At 37.0% G+C, this 17,796-nt stretch overlaps 1 protein-coding gene across 6 annotated transcripts in view; it reads left to right on the plus strand.

Moving 5' to 3' along the window:
• The window catches only part of ZRANB3 (zinc finger RANBP2-type containing 3), a 311,003-nt gene that overhangs the window by 209,344 nt on the left and 83,863 nt on the right, over positions 1–17,796 (plus strand). For all 6 annotated transcript variants that reach the window (XM_047873303.1, XM_047873301.1, XM_047873302.1 and 3 more), the window contains 2 exons: positions 15,085–15,256; positions 17,269–17,385. In XM_047873303.1, the coding sequence (XP_047729259.1) occupies positions 15,085–15,256; positions 17,269–17,385 (289 nt within the window). The remainder of the gene's footprint in view (positions 1–15,084; positions 15,257–17,268; positions 17,386–17,796) is intronic.

The raw sequence follows: 17,796 nt of genomic DNA on the forward strand, positions 1-17,796 counted from the left end.
TATGGCACCTCTCCCCACCTTCTATTATCGTTTTTTTTTTTTTTTTTAGGTTTGAACCCTGATTCAGTTTCTTTATACAATAAAACTATGGTCTTGTGGGTTGGGATAAGAATGACTAAGAGAATCTGGACATTTAAGCATTCCTTATACAAACTTTCAACCATTGTTCTGGTTTTAGCTACCATCTCATACTTCCACTCCTAAGGTATCTGATGCTTTTAATTGTGGACAGCCTTTTTTAAGTTGTTAGTATTTTGTTTTCTCAGTCTTGTTAGCATCTTCATCTATTTTTCTACTTCTAGAATATGTTCACATTGTTGACTGTTGTGGTTTGGGTTTTTCGTTTTTTGTTTTATTTTGTTTTGTTGGCATCATCTTTGCCCTGATGAGTTAGCATATTCATATTGTTTTGTACTCATTTTGATTGAGAATAAATGTAGATGTTCACTCACCATGTTTTAACGAGAACGTACCCTCTACATACTTTCTCTTTTCCAAAAATTGTTTGAAATTCCTTACCCGTTACTTTCTTTTCTCTCATTCTCTTTGGTCGTGTTGTTTAATAGCTTAAATTCCTTTCTTCTCATGTTAGAAGGTTTTCCATAGAAAGAATTGATAAATATAATTAATTTGCCAAGCTTAATTATGTGTCCCTCCACAAGCTCCAGTTATTGCTTTAGTTTTTGCTTGCTCATGTATATTTATTCTCAAGACTTGGGGAGTGGGGACGCCTGTGTGGCTAAGTCGGTGAAGCAACCAACTGTTGATTTCAGCTCAGGTAATGACCTCAGGTTTTGTGAGTTTGAGTCCCCACATTGGGCTCAGTGCTGACAGTGTGGACCCTGCTTGGGATTTTCTCTCTCTCTCCCTCTCTGCCCCTCCTTCCCCTCAAAAACAGATAAATCAACTTAGAATTTTTTTAAAAAGGTATGGAAAAAAAAACTGTGGGATATTCATTATTCACTTCTTCATTAATTTATAAACTACTTGTTGTATGTCAGGCATTATACTAGGTGCCAGGAATACAAACACATAGTCCTTGCCATCAAGCAGCTTACACTTAGGATGGTGCTCCTGGGTGGCTCAGTCGGTTAAGCGTCTGACTTCAGCTCAGGTCATGATCTTGCGGTTTGTGAGTTCAAGCCCTGCATCGGGCTCTGTGCTGACAATTTGGAGCCTGGAGCCTGCTTTGGATTCTGTATCTCCCCCTGTCTCTGCCCTTCCCCTGCTCACACTCTGTCTCTCTCTCTCTCTCTCTCTCTCTCTCTCTCTCTCTCTCTCTCAAAAATAAAATTAAAATTGGGGCGCCTGGGTGGCGCAGTCGGTTAAGCGTCCGACTTCAGCCAGGTCATGATCTCGCGGTCCGTGAGTTCGAGCCCCGCGTCGGGCTCTGGGCTGATGGCTCAGAGCCTGGAGCCTGTTTCCGATTCTGTGTCTCCCTCTCTCTCTGCCCCTCCCCCGTTCATGCTCTGTCTCTCTCTGTCCCAAAAATAAATAAACGTTGAAAAAAAAAAAATTAAAAAAAAAAATTAAAAAAAAGAAGCTTACACTTAGGATATTCACAATTCTAACTCAGGGTTACATAAGAGCTGTGAAGTCATATTACAACTTTGAGATATTTCATGAAGTAATACATTTTCATAGATCTGGATAGATTTTTAATTTGCTCCCAAATGTATCTAAATAGCAAGAAAAATAGTTCTTGGATTCATATGTTGGCTTATCTCTATAACTGAGTTATAGGTGTACCTTGTTTAGGTGAATAGTTTGCTTCAGTTAATTCGGCTTCTTTTGGTCCTGACCACTATTTGATAATTCAAATACATCTTAATATTTGCTCTGCTATAGAAACATGAGACATTATTTCCATCTCTGTGATTTTCTTATGCACATTTGAGCTTCTTTTCACAGAACTGGTTCCTAGTGCTTCAGAATCTGCTATTTTACAGAGCTCAAAGAACTCAACTAACAGGAGATGAGTATACTCCTGAGAAGCCATCTGTCCCATGCACATGGCTCACTGCATCTGAATTCTTATATTCCCTTAAATGAAACAGCAACTTCTTACTTTTTCCTACAGTTTGAAGTTTAGAGCACTCAGGTATCCAGTTACACTGATGAGCATGTATGGTCTTCTGAGCAGGATATTGTCTCAGAACACTGGGTTCCCAAAGTTTTTTTATATCAAAAGTCAGTTCATTGAATGGGAAACATCCCCATACCCAACTGTCTGACTGGATTGAAGAAATAAATTCTCCATATCTTCCTGAAGGATTTTCCATATCTTTCATCCCATCAACTGACTATGGTTAGGGTGGGGAAAAAAATCACAGTTTGATGATTCCTTTTATCTGCAGCTTGATTACTTACTTTGTAATATACATTCTGCTCTTTTTGTGATGATACCTTACTTGAGTCTCAGAGCAACATAATATTGCAGGATTTGTGGAACAAGTTTATGTTCTATTTACCTGGTCTGTTATTCTTTACCATTTCTGTAATCTCTCATAGTCATTATCTCTTTATAGTCTGAATATTTCCCGTTTTTTCAGTCTGTATTCCTATAATAGATCTTCCCCACTGTACTTTCTTTTTCTGGTGTGTTTACATTAGATTGGTTCCCCTTTGTAACCTGTATATTCTTGTTAGTTGACACAGCCAGAACTACACATTGGATTATGCTTATTGTGTATCATTATTTAATATAAGAATGGAGTTTTCTAAATTTCTCCCATTTCTATCATTTGTCAAAGTTGTTTGTTGTTAAGTGCTCATATATTGTAGTGGAAAAGCAAAATGCTATAACCATCTTTATAAAAACAGTTTGGCTATTTTTTAAATAAAGTTAAACATATAAAAACTACAAAATGTTAAAAAAGGAATAAAAGAAAGATCCAAATAAGTGAAGTAGAATACCATGTTCATGGACTAGAAGAGCCACATTTTTGAAATGACCATTCTTCTCAAATTGTTGTATTGATTCAATGCAAATAATACAATTTCCAGAAGGATTTTTCTAGAAATTTGCATTTTAAGTGTAAAATCCATATGCAAAGGCAAAGGATAGCTAACACATCTTTGAAAAAGAAAGAAGTTGGGAAATTCACACTAGTTTTGTGTATAGTCATCAACAAAGTGGAGGCATGTAGGTCAGTGGAATAGGACAGAAAATCTAGAAGTAGAGCCTCACATATATGGCAAATTGATTTGAATAATTTCTTTGTATGTTTGATTCACATATGTTCATAATTCATTCTTTACATAATCCTTTGTAAAAGGTGCAATTTTCCCATTTTACAGATGGGAATAATAAGGATTAAAATATTAAGCAATGGGTCCAACATTATGTAACTAAAAGGTGCAGAACTCAGAATTCAAACGTTGGTCATCTGACTTCTATCCCAGGATCTTTTTACTATACGATGCATCCTACCTCCAACCAGGACTGTGATTCCAGTTTTGGTGCCTCTACTTCATCTCCTTTTTCCTGCTGTTTTTCATTTTCTCCTATTTTTCCCCACTGTCACTCCTTTTTACAGCCTTAACCTTTCCCTTAGTTGACTGATACTTTGAACTCTTCTATACTATGTCTGTTGAGCCCTGTTTGCAAAGACAGAATATTTTTTCTAGATATTGAAAACCACCAACTGCCTCATGAGAGTCATCCACGTTGTCTCAAATTGTCCTTTGTGTGGTTACCTGGGTCCTAGTTTGCATTTATGGTCCGATTTATTGGAATTAAGTTGTCTTAAGAGTAAGCTCTAAGGAGAAGAGATTTTCTCTTCAATACCTCATAAGCTTTTTCTTGGGAGATATACAATGTTTTCTTTATGTAGCATCTTTTTGGAACTTGTGAAAAAAGAGATGGTGAACTGAAGGTTGCACATTAAATCTTACTTTCTGGTAGTCCTTAAGTTCTACTGCCAGATTTTGTTAAATTTGTTTCTTTCCTCTAATTGTTTCCTTCTAGGCCTTTTAAAATTTTTTCTAGGATTGGTCATCCATGTTAGGATTTATATTGTGAGGTTAACCTTAACATCTACTTCAGGGCAGATGCCAGGGTCTGGTCAGGATGCATGGAGTCTCAAGGATCAGACTCCTCTCTAGGCCCTTAACCCTTTGTCATTAATTTTCTTTGCTGGTGCTTCTTAGCCTTGCCAGAAATTCCAGTTTTGTCCTCAGTGCTCAGGAATAGCCACATTAAAGAAATGTGTAGGGCAAGGTATGGGGAATGGGAGTTTCCATGCCCTCTCTAATCACTCCACTCTCCCCCAGATGTCCCATATGTTCACCAGTCAGGGATCTGTGTAGTCATCTGATTTTTTAGAAAGATGCAAAGCACTTCTATGTACAAAGGTGTCTTTTCACCAAATGTTCCTGGAACAATTAGATATCCTTATGCAAAAACAGACAGGGAGAGGGAGAGAGCGAGAGAGAGAGAGAGAGGAAAAGCAAAAACAGCAGCTCAATTCATATCTCTCACTGTGTGTAAAACTTAACTAAAAATGGATTGTAGACGATTCTGGGAAAATGACAGAGTAGGAATCATCAGGAATCTGTCTTCCCACCGAGACATTAATTGGCACTCACAGAATCTGTCCAATGTGATAATTTTGTAACTGAATTATATTGAAGGCTTGCAACTTCCACAGGAAGTTGGACAGTAAATTGTGGTAAAAATTTTGGTGAAAATTTACTGGAAAGTAAATTTTGGTTAATTTCAGTCAGTTGCAACTGTTACCAAAGTAACAGCTACCATCTTCTGCCTCCAGCCCCTTGGCAGACAGCTTCATACATGCTCCTGGAGCAAGTTGTACATGACTTGTGGATAAGCAAAAAGAACCCTTTTCTCCACATATCAAAGACCTCTTCTCTGGGGGCACCTGGATGTCTCAGTCGGTTATGCATCCAACTCTTGATTTCGTCTCAGGTCATGATCTCACAGTTCACAGTTTTAGGCACTGCATCTGGTTCTGTGCTGACAGTATAGAGCCTGCTTGGGATTCTCTCTCTTCCTCTCTCTTGGCACCTCCCCCATTCTTGCTCTCTCAAAATAAACTTTAAAAAAAAAATCTCTGATAACTGATTGGTACTTTTCATCATAGAGGTACAGATGAAGTGGGGGCATCCATTGTTGTTGCACCTATTCCCCGTTGCATTCTCCTCCCCCGCCTTTTGACTGAAGCAACTTCTAGAGGATTTAAGGGGCTGATGCCATACCCCTAATATTTCATTTTTTTTTTCTCCATTTGGGAACCAGACATTTAGGACTAAGACATCCAGACACAAGTGCATAAATTTTAAAGTGACTGTGCATGCCTGGGAAAAGACACAGGCTCAGAAGAGAACTGAGAAGACCTCAGGTTTATACCTCAGGCTTATCCTTAGCACAGAGACAGCTTACAAAAGTTAAAAAATAAATGAATAGGGGCGCCTGGGTGGCTCAGTCGGTTAAGCGTCCGACTTCGGCTCAGGTCACGATCTCACCGTCTGTGAGTTCGAGCCCCGTGTCGGGCTCTGGGCTGATGGCTCAGAGCCTGGAGCCTGCTTCTGATTCTGTGTCTCCCTCTCTCTCTGCCCCTCCCCCGTTCATGCTCTGTCTCTCTCTGTCTCAAAAATAAATAAACGTTAAAAAAAATTAAATTAAAATAAAATAAAATAATAAAAAATAAATAAAAAATAAATGAATAAATGATCAAAAAGAATAACAACAACAACAAAAACCAGTAAAACATGGAGGAGGGGGAGAGTCTGACTTATAAGGTTACCACATTATATTTGAGCATGAGTTTAGTGATCTGTATTTATATAGTACTCAGTAATTTCCATGTATAGTTAAGTTATAGTCAACTCACTGTGGGAATGACTTCCAGGAACACTCCTAGGGCAGGAATGGCAGATGCATTGCTTTGTGAACTTGTCCTTGGTACCTGGTGCTGGAAGGATATGAATAGTGGAGGAGAAGCAAGGTTGAAATGTATGCAGCCAAAGGATTAATCTGTGAATAGTTGTTTGAATTCTTAGAGCTCATATGTGGTAGAAACTTGAGAAAAGATTTTTCAAATTGGATAATTCGGAAATAATTTTGCCCAACGTGCTGATAAGTTGCAAGCCTGAAAGAAACTTTGAAAAAGTAACAATTATAAAAAACAAAGTTTGCTCATCCATGCTTGGTTCAAATCTGAATCATCCTATTTCTTTGTAGAAAATAATACAAAGGGGTCATGTGAAGAGACAAAGTATAAGCAGTAGAAAATGTAGAAAAGGCATTATAGATGTGTATCCAGTGGTTAATTAATGAAAATGTATTATTTTCCTGGTTTTGGAGACATATGGAATTATTTACAAATTTTTTTAAATTGAGATAAAATTGGTATATAACATTATATAGTTTCAGGTGTACATTATAATTAGACATCTTTATGCAGGGATCAGCACTAAAAGTCTAGTTACCATCCATCACCTTATAGTTGATCCCCTTCAACTATTTTCCCCACCCCGCCATGGCCCTTCCTTGAATGACTTATTTCACTTAGCATAATACCTTGGAGATCAATCCATGTTGTTGCAAATGGCAAGATTTCATTATTTTTTTGTGGCTGAGTAGTATTTCACTGTGTGTGTGTGTGTGTGTGTGTGTGTGTGTGCGCGCGCGCGTGCATACCACATTTTTATCCATTCTTCCGTCAATGGACATATCCATTTCTTGACTGTTGTAAATAATGCTGCAGTGAACACAGAAATGTATATATATTTTCAAATCAGCATTTTTGGTTGGCATAAATACCCAGAAATAGAATAGCTGGATCATATGGTGGTTCTTTTCTTAATCTTTTGAGGAATCTTCATAGTGTATCCCATAGCAGCTACACTCAGTGTACATTGCCACCAGCAGAGTACAAGGGTTCTCTTTTCCCCACATCTTCTTTAACATTTACTACTTCTTGTCTTTATGATAATAGCCATTCCAACAGGTATGAGATGCTATCTCGTTGTGGTTTTGATTTGCATTTCCCTAATAATTAGTTATGTTGAACATCATTTCATGTGCCTATTGGGCATTTGTATGTCTTCTTTGGAAAAATGTCTACTTAGATCCTTTGCCCATTTTTTTTTAATCAGGTTGTTTTGTTGTTACTAAGTTGTATGAATTCTTTGGATATTAATTCCTTATCAGAGATAGGATTTGCAAAAATCTCCCTCAGTTGGTTGCTTGGTTCTTATGATTAGTTGCTTAATAGTCCGTATTTGGTACAACCTACATTTTATTCAATCATTTGTCTGAAATAGTGGCCCTTCCTGTTTCACACTGTGGAAACTGAGAGTCAGGAAAGAAAGGGGCAAGACCTGAAGTTAAGAATGCTTCTTAGGTCTCAGAATCTCGTTTTGTACACCATTGCCTCCAACACACAGACACACACACACATACACACACACATGAACTCAGACATAGCAAAAGAATACCAAGTTCCACATTAAATATAATTTTTACATTATGTCAAATATGGGTTTTAGTCAAGCAGGACTTTGGAGTCTAACTGCCAAGTTTGAATCCTAGTACTACTATTAACCACCTTTGAGACCTTGGACAAATTCATCAACCTTTCTATGCTTTTGTTTCCTTGTTCACAAGACAGGATGATACTGGTACTTTACCTATCACAGAGAGTTGTGAGGGTGTAATGAATTACTTCATAGAGAATACTTGATTATACTATTATCATTGGAACTGATATTATTGACATTTGGAGCTAGTAATTTGTTTTGGGGGGTCGTTTTGTTTTGTGTTTTACTTTATTTCTCCTGTTTTTAAAAATCCTCATAGAACTTTGAAAATTCTTAGGCCCTGGGACTTAAAAGGCCTCCAGCTCAAGATCCTAAGCAATATGACATCAGCACAGGTACTCTTAGCTAAGAAGATCCATAGACTTCGGGCGCCTAGGTGGCTCAGTCAGTTAAGTGTTCAACTTTTGGTTTGGCTCACATCATGATCTCACGGTTTGCCAGTTTGAGCCCTGCGTTAGGCTCTGCACTGACAGTGTGGAGCCCACTTGGGATTTTCTCTCTCTCTCTGCCTCCACACCCCCCCCTCAAAAAAATAAATAAACTTAAAAAAAAAGATTTATAGACTTGGTGGGCTTTATTAGGGGAATTTGGGGTATATGGAAGGCAGAGATTGGTATAAGCAACCTTCCCTCACCACTTCTTTTTTAATAAATAAACAACTTTTTTTAAGTTTATTCATTTATTTTGAGACATGCAAGCAGGGGAGAGGCAGAGAGAGAATCCGAGGAAGGCTCTGTGCTGTCAGATGTGGGGGCTCAGTCTCACAAACCATGAGTTCAGGAACTGAGCCAAAATCAAGAGTCAGGTGCTTAACTAATTAATAAGCGATTTTCTAAGATCACATGTCACAGCAAAATTGAGTGGAAAGTACAGGGAGCTTCCATATACCCCCTGCACTTAAAAAGTAAAACCTCCCTGACTCTGAAATTCTGCACCGTAATGGCATGTTTGTTATAATCAATGAACCTACATTGACACATTACTATTACCTTATGTCCATTAGTTTACATTTTGGTTCATTACCATTGTAGTATCATGTGGAATAGTTTTACTGCCTTAAAATTTTTCTGTGCTTTGCTTCTTCATCGCTCCTTTCTCTGTAACTTCTGGGAACCATCTTACTGTTTCCATAGTTTTGCCTTTTTGAGACTATTTAATAGTTGGAATCACATAGTAGGTAACTTTTTAAGATAAGCTTCTTTGATTTATTAATATACATTTAAGGTGCCTCTATGTCTTTTCATGGCTTGATAGCTCATTCTTGTTTAGTGCCTAGTGGTATTCCACTGCTGGCATGTACCACTGCTTATCCATTCACCTGTTCAAGAATATCTTGGTTGCTTCCAAGTTGTGGCAGTTTGGCTGTAAGCATTCATGTGCAGATTTTTGTTTAGACATTAGTTCTCAAATCCTCTGGATAAATATCAAGAAGCATGATTTCTGTATTGTATGGTAAGACTGTCAAATACTCTTCCAAAGTGTCTTTACCATTTTGCATTCCCAGAGCAGTGACTGAGATTTCTTGTTGTTCCACATCCTTGTCAGCATTTGGTATTGTTAGTATTTGAGACTTTAGCCATTCTAATAAGTATATATGAGTTTCTTGTTGTTTTACATTGCAATTTCCTAATGACTTACAATGTTGTACATCATTTCCTATGCTTTCTTGGAATCTGTGTGTCTTTGGTGAGATGCCTGTTTACATCTTTTGCCATTTTTTAATCAAGTTGTTCATTTTTCTTATTAAGAGTTCTTTTTATATTTTGGAAAATAGTCTTTCATAGATCTATCTTTTGCAACTATTTCCCCCAATCTGACTATTGTTTCATTCTCTTGACGTTGTCCTTCATAGAGCAGAATGTTTTTATGTTAATGAAGTCCCACTCATCAATTATTTCTTGATTAGATTGTGCCTTTGGTATTGTATCTAAAATATCATTGCCATACCATGGCCATTGCAAGTACCTTATAATATTAAAATAATCCTGATTCCTCCCTGTAGTCCCTTGTATCCTCACTGTCCTTCATTTCACTTATGAATAAGCATAGATAGATAGATTGCTGTCAATCATGTCACTTAATGTGTAAAGCATAGTTCAACAGATAAAAAGAATGTAATGGAATACATTTTTGCTATTAATATTTTGATCATACTGTTGTTAGAGAATTAAGAATAAGAAAAATAAAAGTTTTTATTTTATCTTCACTTATTCATTTCCTAACACTCTTCCCTTCTTTATATAGATCTGATTTTCTGACCTTTATCATTTTCATTCTCTCTGAAGAACTTCTTTTAGTATTTCTTGCAAAGCCAGTCTTCTAGCAACAAATTTTATTAATTTTTGTTTGGCAAAGTCTTCATTTCTCCTTGACTTTTCAAAAATAATTTCATAGAATACAGAATTCTAGGTTGGTGAATTTTTTCTTTCACCATTTGAAATATTTCTCTTCGCTCTCTTGTTGTGTTAAAGAGGTGAAGTTGTATGTAGTTCTTACTTTTGCTGTATAGGCACTATGTTTTTTCCTAAAATTTTGACTTTCTCTCAAGATTTTATCTTTGATTTTCTGAAGTTTGAATATGATGTGCGTAGGTACAGTGTTTGGGGTATTTATCCTGCTAGATGTTCCTTGAACTTTCTGGTTCAGTGTTTTGGTGTCTTGACATTAAATAGAATAGTTCTGTCATTATTATTTCAAATATTTCTTCTCTTACATTCTCTCTTTCTTCTTCTTCTGGTATTCCCATTATTTGTATGTTACACTTTTTATAGTTTTTCCCATAGTTTTTGGATGCTCTATTATGTTGCTTTCAGTCTTTTTAAAATTTACTTATTTTGAGAGAGAGAGAGAGCAGGGGAGGAGTAGAGAGAGAGAGAGAGATAGCATCAAGCAGGCACTGTGCTGTCAGCATGGAGCCCGACATGGGGCTCAATCTCATGAACTGTGAGATTATGACCTGAGCTGAAATCGGGACTCAGTCAGTTGACCAACTGAACCACCCCAGTGCTCCAAGTCTTTTTTCCTTAAGCTTTTCAGTTTGGGGATTTTCTATTATATCCTGAAGCTTAGAGAGTCTCTTTTCAGCCATGTCCAGTCTATTAATGGGACCATTAAAGGCATTCTTCATACTGCACATGAAGGAGAGAGGGAGACACAGAATCCGAAGCAGGCTCCAGGCTCCGAGCTGTCAGCACAGAGCCCAACGCGGGGCTCAAACTCACGGACCGTGAGATCATGACCTGAGCTGAAGTCAAAAGCTCAACTGACTGAGCCACCCAGGTACCCCTGCATTTCGTTTTTATTCTTTCTTAGCATTTCCTTATCTCTGCATATATTATCCATTTATTCTTGCTTGTTTACCTTTCCCATTAATAGCCTTATCATATTTATCATATTTTTTAAAGAATTACAGCATTCCTGACATATATAACTCTGATTCTGATGCTTGCTCCATCTCTTCAGACTGTTTTTTTACCTTTCAGTATGCCTTATAATAGTTTTTTTTATTGAAAGGTGGACATGATTAACCAAGTGAAAAGAACTTTAGTAAGTGACTTCTGGTAATGTAGTTGTATAAGTTGTGGAGGGAGGGGAAGCTTTCTATAGTCCATAGGTCTCAATCTTTTGTTGAACTCATATGCCTAGACTGTGAAATAAACCAGTGCTTCTCAGTCGCTTTTCCCCACTTAGGCAAGAAAGTATGGCTACAGGGGAATGGAGGTGGCTATTTCTCTTCTAGAGCAGTCAGGCTCTGATAAAATCCTAACAGATTATTCTCTGGTAAAATACTGTTTCTTGAATACAGGCTTCATTGGTTGAGCACCCAATTTTGGCTTAGGTTATGATCTCACAGTTCATGCGTTCGAGCCCCACATGTGGCTTTGTACTGTTAGGGCAGAGTCTGCTTGGTATTCTCTCCATCTCTCTCTGCCCCTCTCCGCTCGCTTTCTCTCTCTCTCTCTCAAAAATAAACATTAAAAAAATTTTTTTTTTAATGGCAAAGGGTTTGCATAGACGTTTCTCCAAAAAAGACCTGCAAATGGCCAAAACCACATGAAAAAAAAAAATGGCATCATTAATCGTCAGAAAAATGCAAATCAAAACCTCAGTGAGCTACCATTTCATTCTCACTAGGATGGCTGGAATCAAAAAGTCAAATGACCATTTTGTTAGGGTTGCCTGGGTGTTTCAGTTGATTGAGGGTCCGACTTTGGCTCAGGTCATGATCTCATGGTTCATGAGGTCAAACCCTGTGTCAGGCTCTGTGCTGACAGCTCAGAGCCTGGAGCCTGCTTCAGATTCTGTGTCTCCTTCTCTCTTTGCTGCTCCCTCACTTGTGCTCTCTCTCTCTGTCTCTCTCTCTCTCTCTCTCAAAAATAAACATTAAAAAAAAAAGTCAGATTACAAGTATTGGTAAGGTTTTGGAAAAATTGGATCCCTTGAACACTGTTAGTAGTAATGTAATCTGATATAGCTGCTTTGGAAAACTATCTGGCACTTTCTCAAATGGTTAAATGTAGTACCATATGACTCAGCTTTTCAACACCTAGGTATATACCCAAGAGTAATGAAAAATATATGTCCAAACAAATACTTGTACGTGAATGCTTTCAGGAACATTATTTATAAAAGCCAAAAGTTGGAAACAACCGAAATGTCTGTCAACAGATAAATGGGATGGTATATCCATATAATGGAATATTATTTAGCCCTAAAAATGAATATATGCTACAGCATGGGTGAACCTTGAAAACATTACAAAATTAGTAAAGTGAGGGGTACAGTCACAAGAGACTATACACTATTAATTCTCTGTCTATGAGAGTTTAGGGAAATCCTTTGAGATAGAAAATGGATTAACGGTTGCTTAGGTTTTGGGGGCAGGACAGTGGTTAAGGGATTGATAGCTAAAGATTATGGGGTTCCTTCTTGAGATGTTGAAAACGTTCTAACATTTACTGTGGTGATGGTTGGTCATAACTGAGAGGACATGAGAAATCATTGAGTTGTGTACTTTAAGTGGGTGAATTATATGGCATTATGAATTACATCTCAGTAAAGCTGCTTAAAGAAAAGAACAGGCTATTCTAAAAGTATATGTATTTACCATCAAATTTAGCAGGAAGAGACCAGACATTTATAGGTGACATATCTTTTAGCATCCCCTCCCCATCTCATTTCCCCTTTATACCCCAAACTTGAGGCAAGGTGTTCAGCAGCATGTGGCCTGCCAACACTCTAAAGAGGGCCACCTCTAGCAGTCTGACTCCAGCCTAAAGAGAAAGGGTGTTGAGAGAAAGGATTTCTCTAAACCATAGCTCATACCAGGCACAGGGCTTGCAATCAGTCAGTGATAAAGCACCCCAGAGGCAACTGGCTATAAAAGCTTCTCTCCATAGTGCATCCTTTCCTGGAGGAGTGAGGAAACCTTTGCCTGTTATGATACAGTTCCATCTGAAATTAGATTGCTCTGACTTCTAAACAGACTTGCCCTTTCAGAGCACAAATATTGGTGCTCTGGATGAGGCAAGTGAGGCCCATGTGGTTGGCCTGTGTGAAGACATCTGTGTGCTGTCCCTGCCATTGTGGAACACTTGTGCCAGAAGACCTCCACCTAGCATGTTGTATACCTGCACACTGTATTGCATAGATGCAGAGTGTGCAGAATTCATTTTAATTGTAAACATTTCATTCTCAAAAAACAAAAGATTCAACCTGTTTTTCCTATCATTGGTAGTTCTGAACATTGGATATATATATATCTGAACATTGGATATAGATATATAGGTATATTTTGATATTTTAATTATTATTTTAATAATTAAATTATTAATTTAAATTACTTTTAAAAATTTAAAAATATTTTAATAATTAAATATATATATGTGTATATATATATTTTTTTACCAGGAGGTCAAAATGTACCTAATTATATGATTGTGAATGGAAAAAATGGTGACATAATTGGGTATTGGCAAGTTATTTTTCCAATTTCATTAGTATATAAATTTTTAATATAAATTTGGGGGACATAAGACATTAAAGGAAGTCAACTTCAATAATATAATTTATAGCAATTATAAATAAATCTAGTAAGGCTTTTTTTTTCTTCTTTTACAATGCCAGCACTTAGTTTTTCTTTTAAATAACAAGTGAATTTGAGGGGTTTCTGGGTTGCTTAGTTGATTAAGCCTCAAACTCTTGATTTTGATTCAGGTCATGATTTCACAGGTCATTAGATCAAGGGAGCCTGCTTAAGATTCTCCATCTCCCTCTCCCTCTGCCCTTCCCCTGCCTCAAAATAAAAATTAAAAAATAATAAACAAGAAGTGAATTTCTTATTGATCACAACCAAATAATATCTCTCATGTTATCATATAGTAGTTGCATCCATTCACTCTAATTTTCTAGTTGATTCTACATGCAAATGCATGTTTTTAATGTTGTCTATACTAATCTTGTATGTTTGTTATCAAAATACATTTAATTAACAAAATAAAGTTAACGAGTTTCAAGTTTCTCAAATTGACACTGTTGTCCTAAAATACCACCACAATGCCATTAAAATGAATAATCATTTAAATATTGATGTCAGTAATCATGATACAACCTAACAGGAGTTTTCCTGTTGTTAATTATTCTCCACCAGCTATCTTCAATAGTATGGGCCCTAGAAGATGATTGGGAATTTTGTGGGTAGTTTTTAGGTTGTCATGATAGGGAGATATTATTAGGCCAGCTCTCTTGATCCCTAGATTCAGTAGATCCAGTAGATTCCATCTCTTTTCTTTACACCCTCAATGCTTGGTTCTTCTAACTTATGATCTTCTCAAAGGTCTAGAGGATTTGTTCACTTTTGCAAGCACTTTAAGTTGTGGTTTCTTTGCTTTTGCCAAATTAGCTACCATTGGTCTGTCAGCATTGACTTACAAATATATGTTGAGATTTTTTTTATCCTATGATTTTTTTCTCTCCCCTCCTCTCTTCATAGTGGGTTTATGTCTTTTTTTTTTTTTTAATTTCCTTTACTGTCTGTCCAGTGGTTTCAAAGGAAGAAGAGATCACCAAGTGATGAATCTGTTATGCTTAACAGCAGAGTGGGAGATACCTTCTCTTAGAGATTATGGCAGTGTTCTAGGTGGTTTGATTGTTATGTAGACTAGCTGGAACACTGGCAAGTAGTGCCTACATGGGGCTAGATCTGTTTAGCACACTGCCATTTGTGAGCCCACCCAAAATGCCAGTGGTAGTTAAAGTTATCAGTTCATTCTAGTCTTGCATTAATTCAGCGTAAACAGTATGTTAGACAATTAACATTTTCTGTGGCTGAGAGTAATATGTAATCTTACTCATTACTATTTCTCAAGCTGAGCTTTTAGAAACTAATTTGCATTCAGAAATAACAGTAAAAACAGTGTCGTGGCTCCTTATCATTAAAAGGAAAAAAAAAAACCTGGAAAAATTGTTTTCCTGCTCTAACAGTCAGCTTTGCAACATAACTTTTCTGCATGTTAACAGATTTTTTGGTAAAAGGCCTCAGTGGGATTGTAGAGGGGCATCAAATCTGAATGAACTTCATCATCTACTAAGTGACATAATGATTAGAAGATTGAAGACTGATGTTTTAACCCAGCTGCCCCCTAAAGTCAGGCAGCGGATTCCCTTTGATCTTCCATCAGCAGCTGCCAAGGTAAGAACATGTGTTTGATTGGAAGTCTTTTTTCTTTTTTAATTTTTTTTTAAAGTTTATTTATTTTGAGAGAGAGTGAGTGTGTGTGTGTGTGAGCAGGGGAGGGGCAGAGAGAGAATCCCAAGCAGGTTCTGCACTGTCAGTGCAGAGCCTGATGCGGGTCTTGAGATCATGACCTGAGCTGAAACCTAAGAGTCGGACACTTAACCAACTGACCAACTCAAGTGCCCCAATTGGAAGTCTTACTTTAAGTCATTTTAAATTATACTATGAAAGATTGTACATATTGATATTTCATAGAAGGAAAAGTCTGCTTTCTTAAAATAGGTTTAATTAATAGAACATATGAACTGACTTTGTATCATTTTAAGACAAGAACAGGAAGTAATTAACTTCAGTCATCAATGTGAAAAGATTCAGTATCCTGCTGATTGAAAAAAATTTCTGCTCACTCTAGAAAAAAAGCACTTCAATTGCAACAAAAAGTTAGTATTAAGAATTCTAAGGATCTGTAGGGTATGAAGCCCAATAATTAGGAAGGGAGTTGTGTTTCTTGCTCTAGGATTTTTTTCAAGTTTGAGCTATCTTCTAGAGTAAATTGGAGGTAGGCTTCTTGAGATCTTAAAACTGTGATCATGATGGAAGATGTGAAGGTCCTTAGAAATCCTGACCTACATTTACTTTTAGGGAGTGCAATGCTTATATATTATCTGAAATTGCTTTAAATCTGGACAAGACTTTGTCAACAAAGACTATTCATTACGTTGTTTTATCTTGAAAGCTTAAGGTAGACATTTTGTAAACATTGAGCAATATGTTATTGGTAAAATAAAATGATCTGATTTTCTTTATCCATTATGTTAGCATTAGAAAGAAAAACGGGTACCTGCTGGACTCAGTCAGTTAGGCATCACACTCTTGATTTTAGCTCAGGTAATGATCTCACGGTTCATGGGATAGAGTCATGTATTGGGCTGTATGCTGTCAGCATGGAGCCTGCTAGGGATTCTGTCTCTCTCCCTCTCTCTGCCCTTCCCCTCCTCACACGCACACTCTCTCTCTCAAAATAAATAAATAGACATTAAAAAAACGAAAGAAAAATAAGAGTCAATATGTGACTATGTTACATTTTTATTTTGCTAATATCCCTCAAGTCTTTATGCTTACTTAAATGAAATCCGATTTCTTTATCAAAATACCTGCTGCTGTATATATTTTCACTATTTTCCTTTCTTATGTATGCAGACTTTTATTTTTACTTTACAAAATGTTTTTCCATATGGGGAAGCTCCCATTGTTTGATTTATGGTATTAGCAAAGGGCTTGGCTTTCACCCACAGCTTTTCATTGGTTTTTGTCATTGGTGTGAACATGTGACTGACCTGTCTCCATATTGATGTTTTAAAAAAAGGGTTTTTTGGGGCGCCTGGGTGGCGCAGTCGGTTAAGCATCCGACTTCAGCCAGGTCACAATCTCGTGGTCCGTGAGTTCGAGCCCCGCGTCAGGCTCTGGGCTGATGGCTCAGAGCCTGGAGCCTGTTTCCGATTCTGTGTCTCCCTCTCTCTCTGCCCCTCCCCCGTTCATGCTCTGTCTCTCTCTGTCCCCCCAAAAATAAATAAACGTTGAAAAAAAATTTAAAAAAAAGGTTTTTTTTTAACGTTTATTTATTTTTGAGAGACAGAGCACGAGCAGGGGAGGGACAGAGAGAGGGAGACACAGAATCCGAAAAAGGCTCCAGGCTGTGAGCTGTCAACACAGAGCCCAACACGGTGGGCTCCAACCCACAAACCATGAGATCATGATCTGAGCCGAAGTTGGACACTCAACCGACTGAACCACCCAGGCGCCCCATATTGATGTTTTTAAATGAACACATTGGTATCTTTGAGAATTTCTTTTTATATCTTTCCAAAGAAAAAAGAAAAAAGAGTAGAACATAATTCATTATTGCATTAGTTGCTTTTTTGTTCTTTATGGTGTATTTCTAAACATTATTATTTTCTCCCACACAGGAATTGAATACCAGTTTTGAGGAGTGGGAAAAATTAATGAGAGCTCCAAATTCAGGTGCCACCGAGACTGTCATGGGGTTGATTACTCGCATGTTTAAACAAACTGCTATTGCCAAGGTACTCATTGCTGGGACATCATGTATTTGTCTTGATACAAATTATTTAATGTATTTTAATGCTTATATTTCAACAGCTTATTTGCATACAACAGCATGTCTTTGCCATTTAATTTTTTAACTCTCTTTTATGGAAAAATTCAGACATATTCAACATAAACAATGGTATAATAAACACCGTTATATTGGTCCATATACTGATCCTTTCCGATATATGGGTACACTTTGATGAGGGAGTATAATACGCTTTATACTTTTTCATTTAAAGGACATAAATATATTCATCTTTGTCATCAGATTTTTCTGTGGCTTTTGCTACATAACTGCTACAAATAATGTTTTTTTTTAATTTAAGTCAATCATTTTAATTGGTATTATGTTTCTTGTTCCCAACAGAGATAGATGTGCTCAT

This window comes from Prionailurus viverrinus, chromosome C1 (genome assembly GCF_022837055.1).
Source record: "Prionailurus viverrinus isolate Anna chromosome C1, UM_Priviv_1.0, whole genome shotgun sequence".
Lineage (NCBI taxonomy): Eukaryota > Metazoa > Chordata > Mammalia > Carnivora > Felidae > Prionailurus > Prionailurus viverrinus.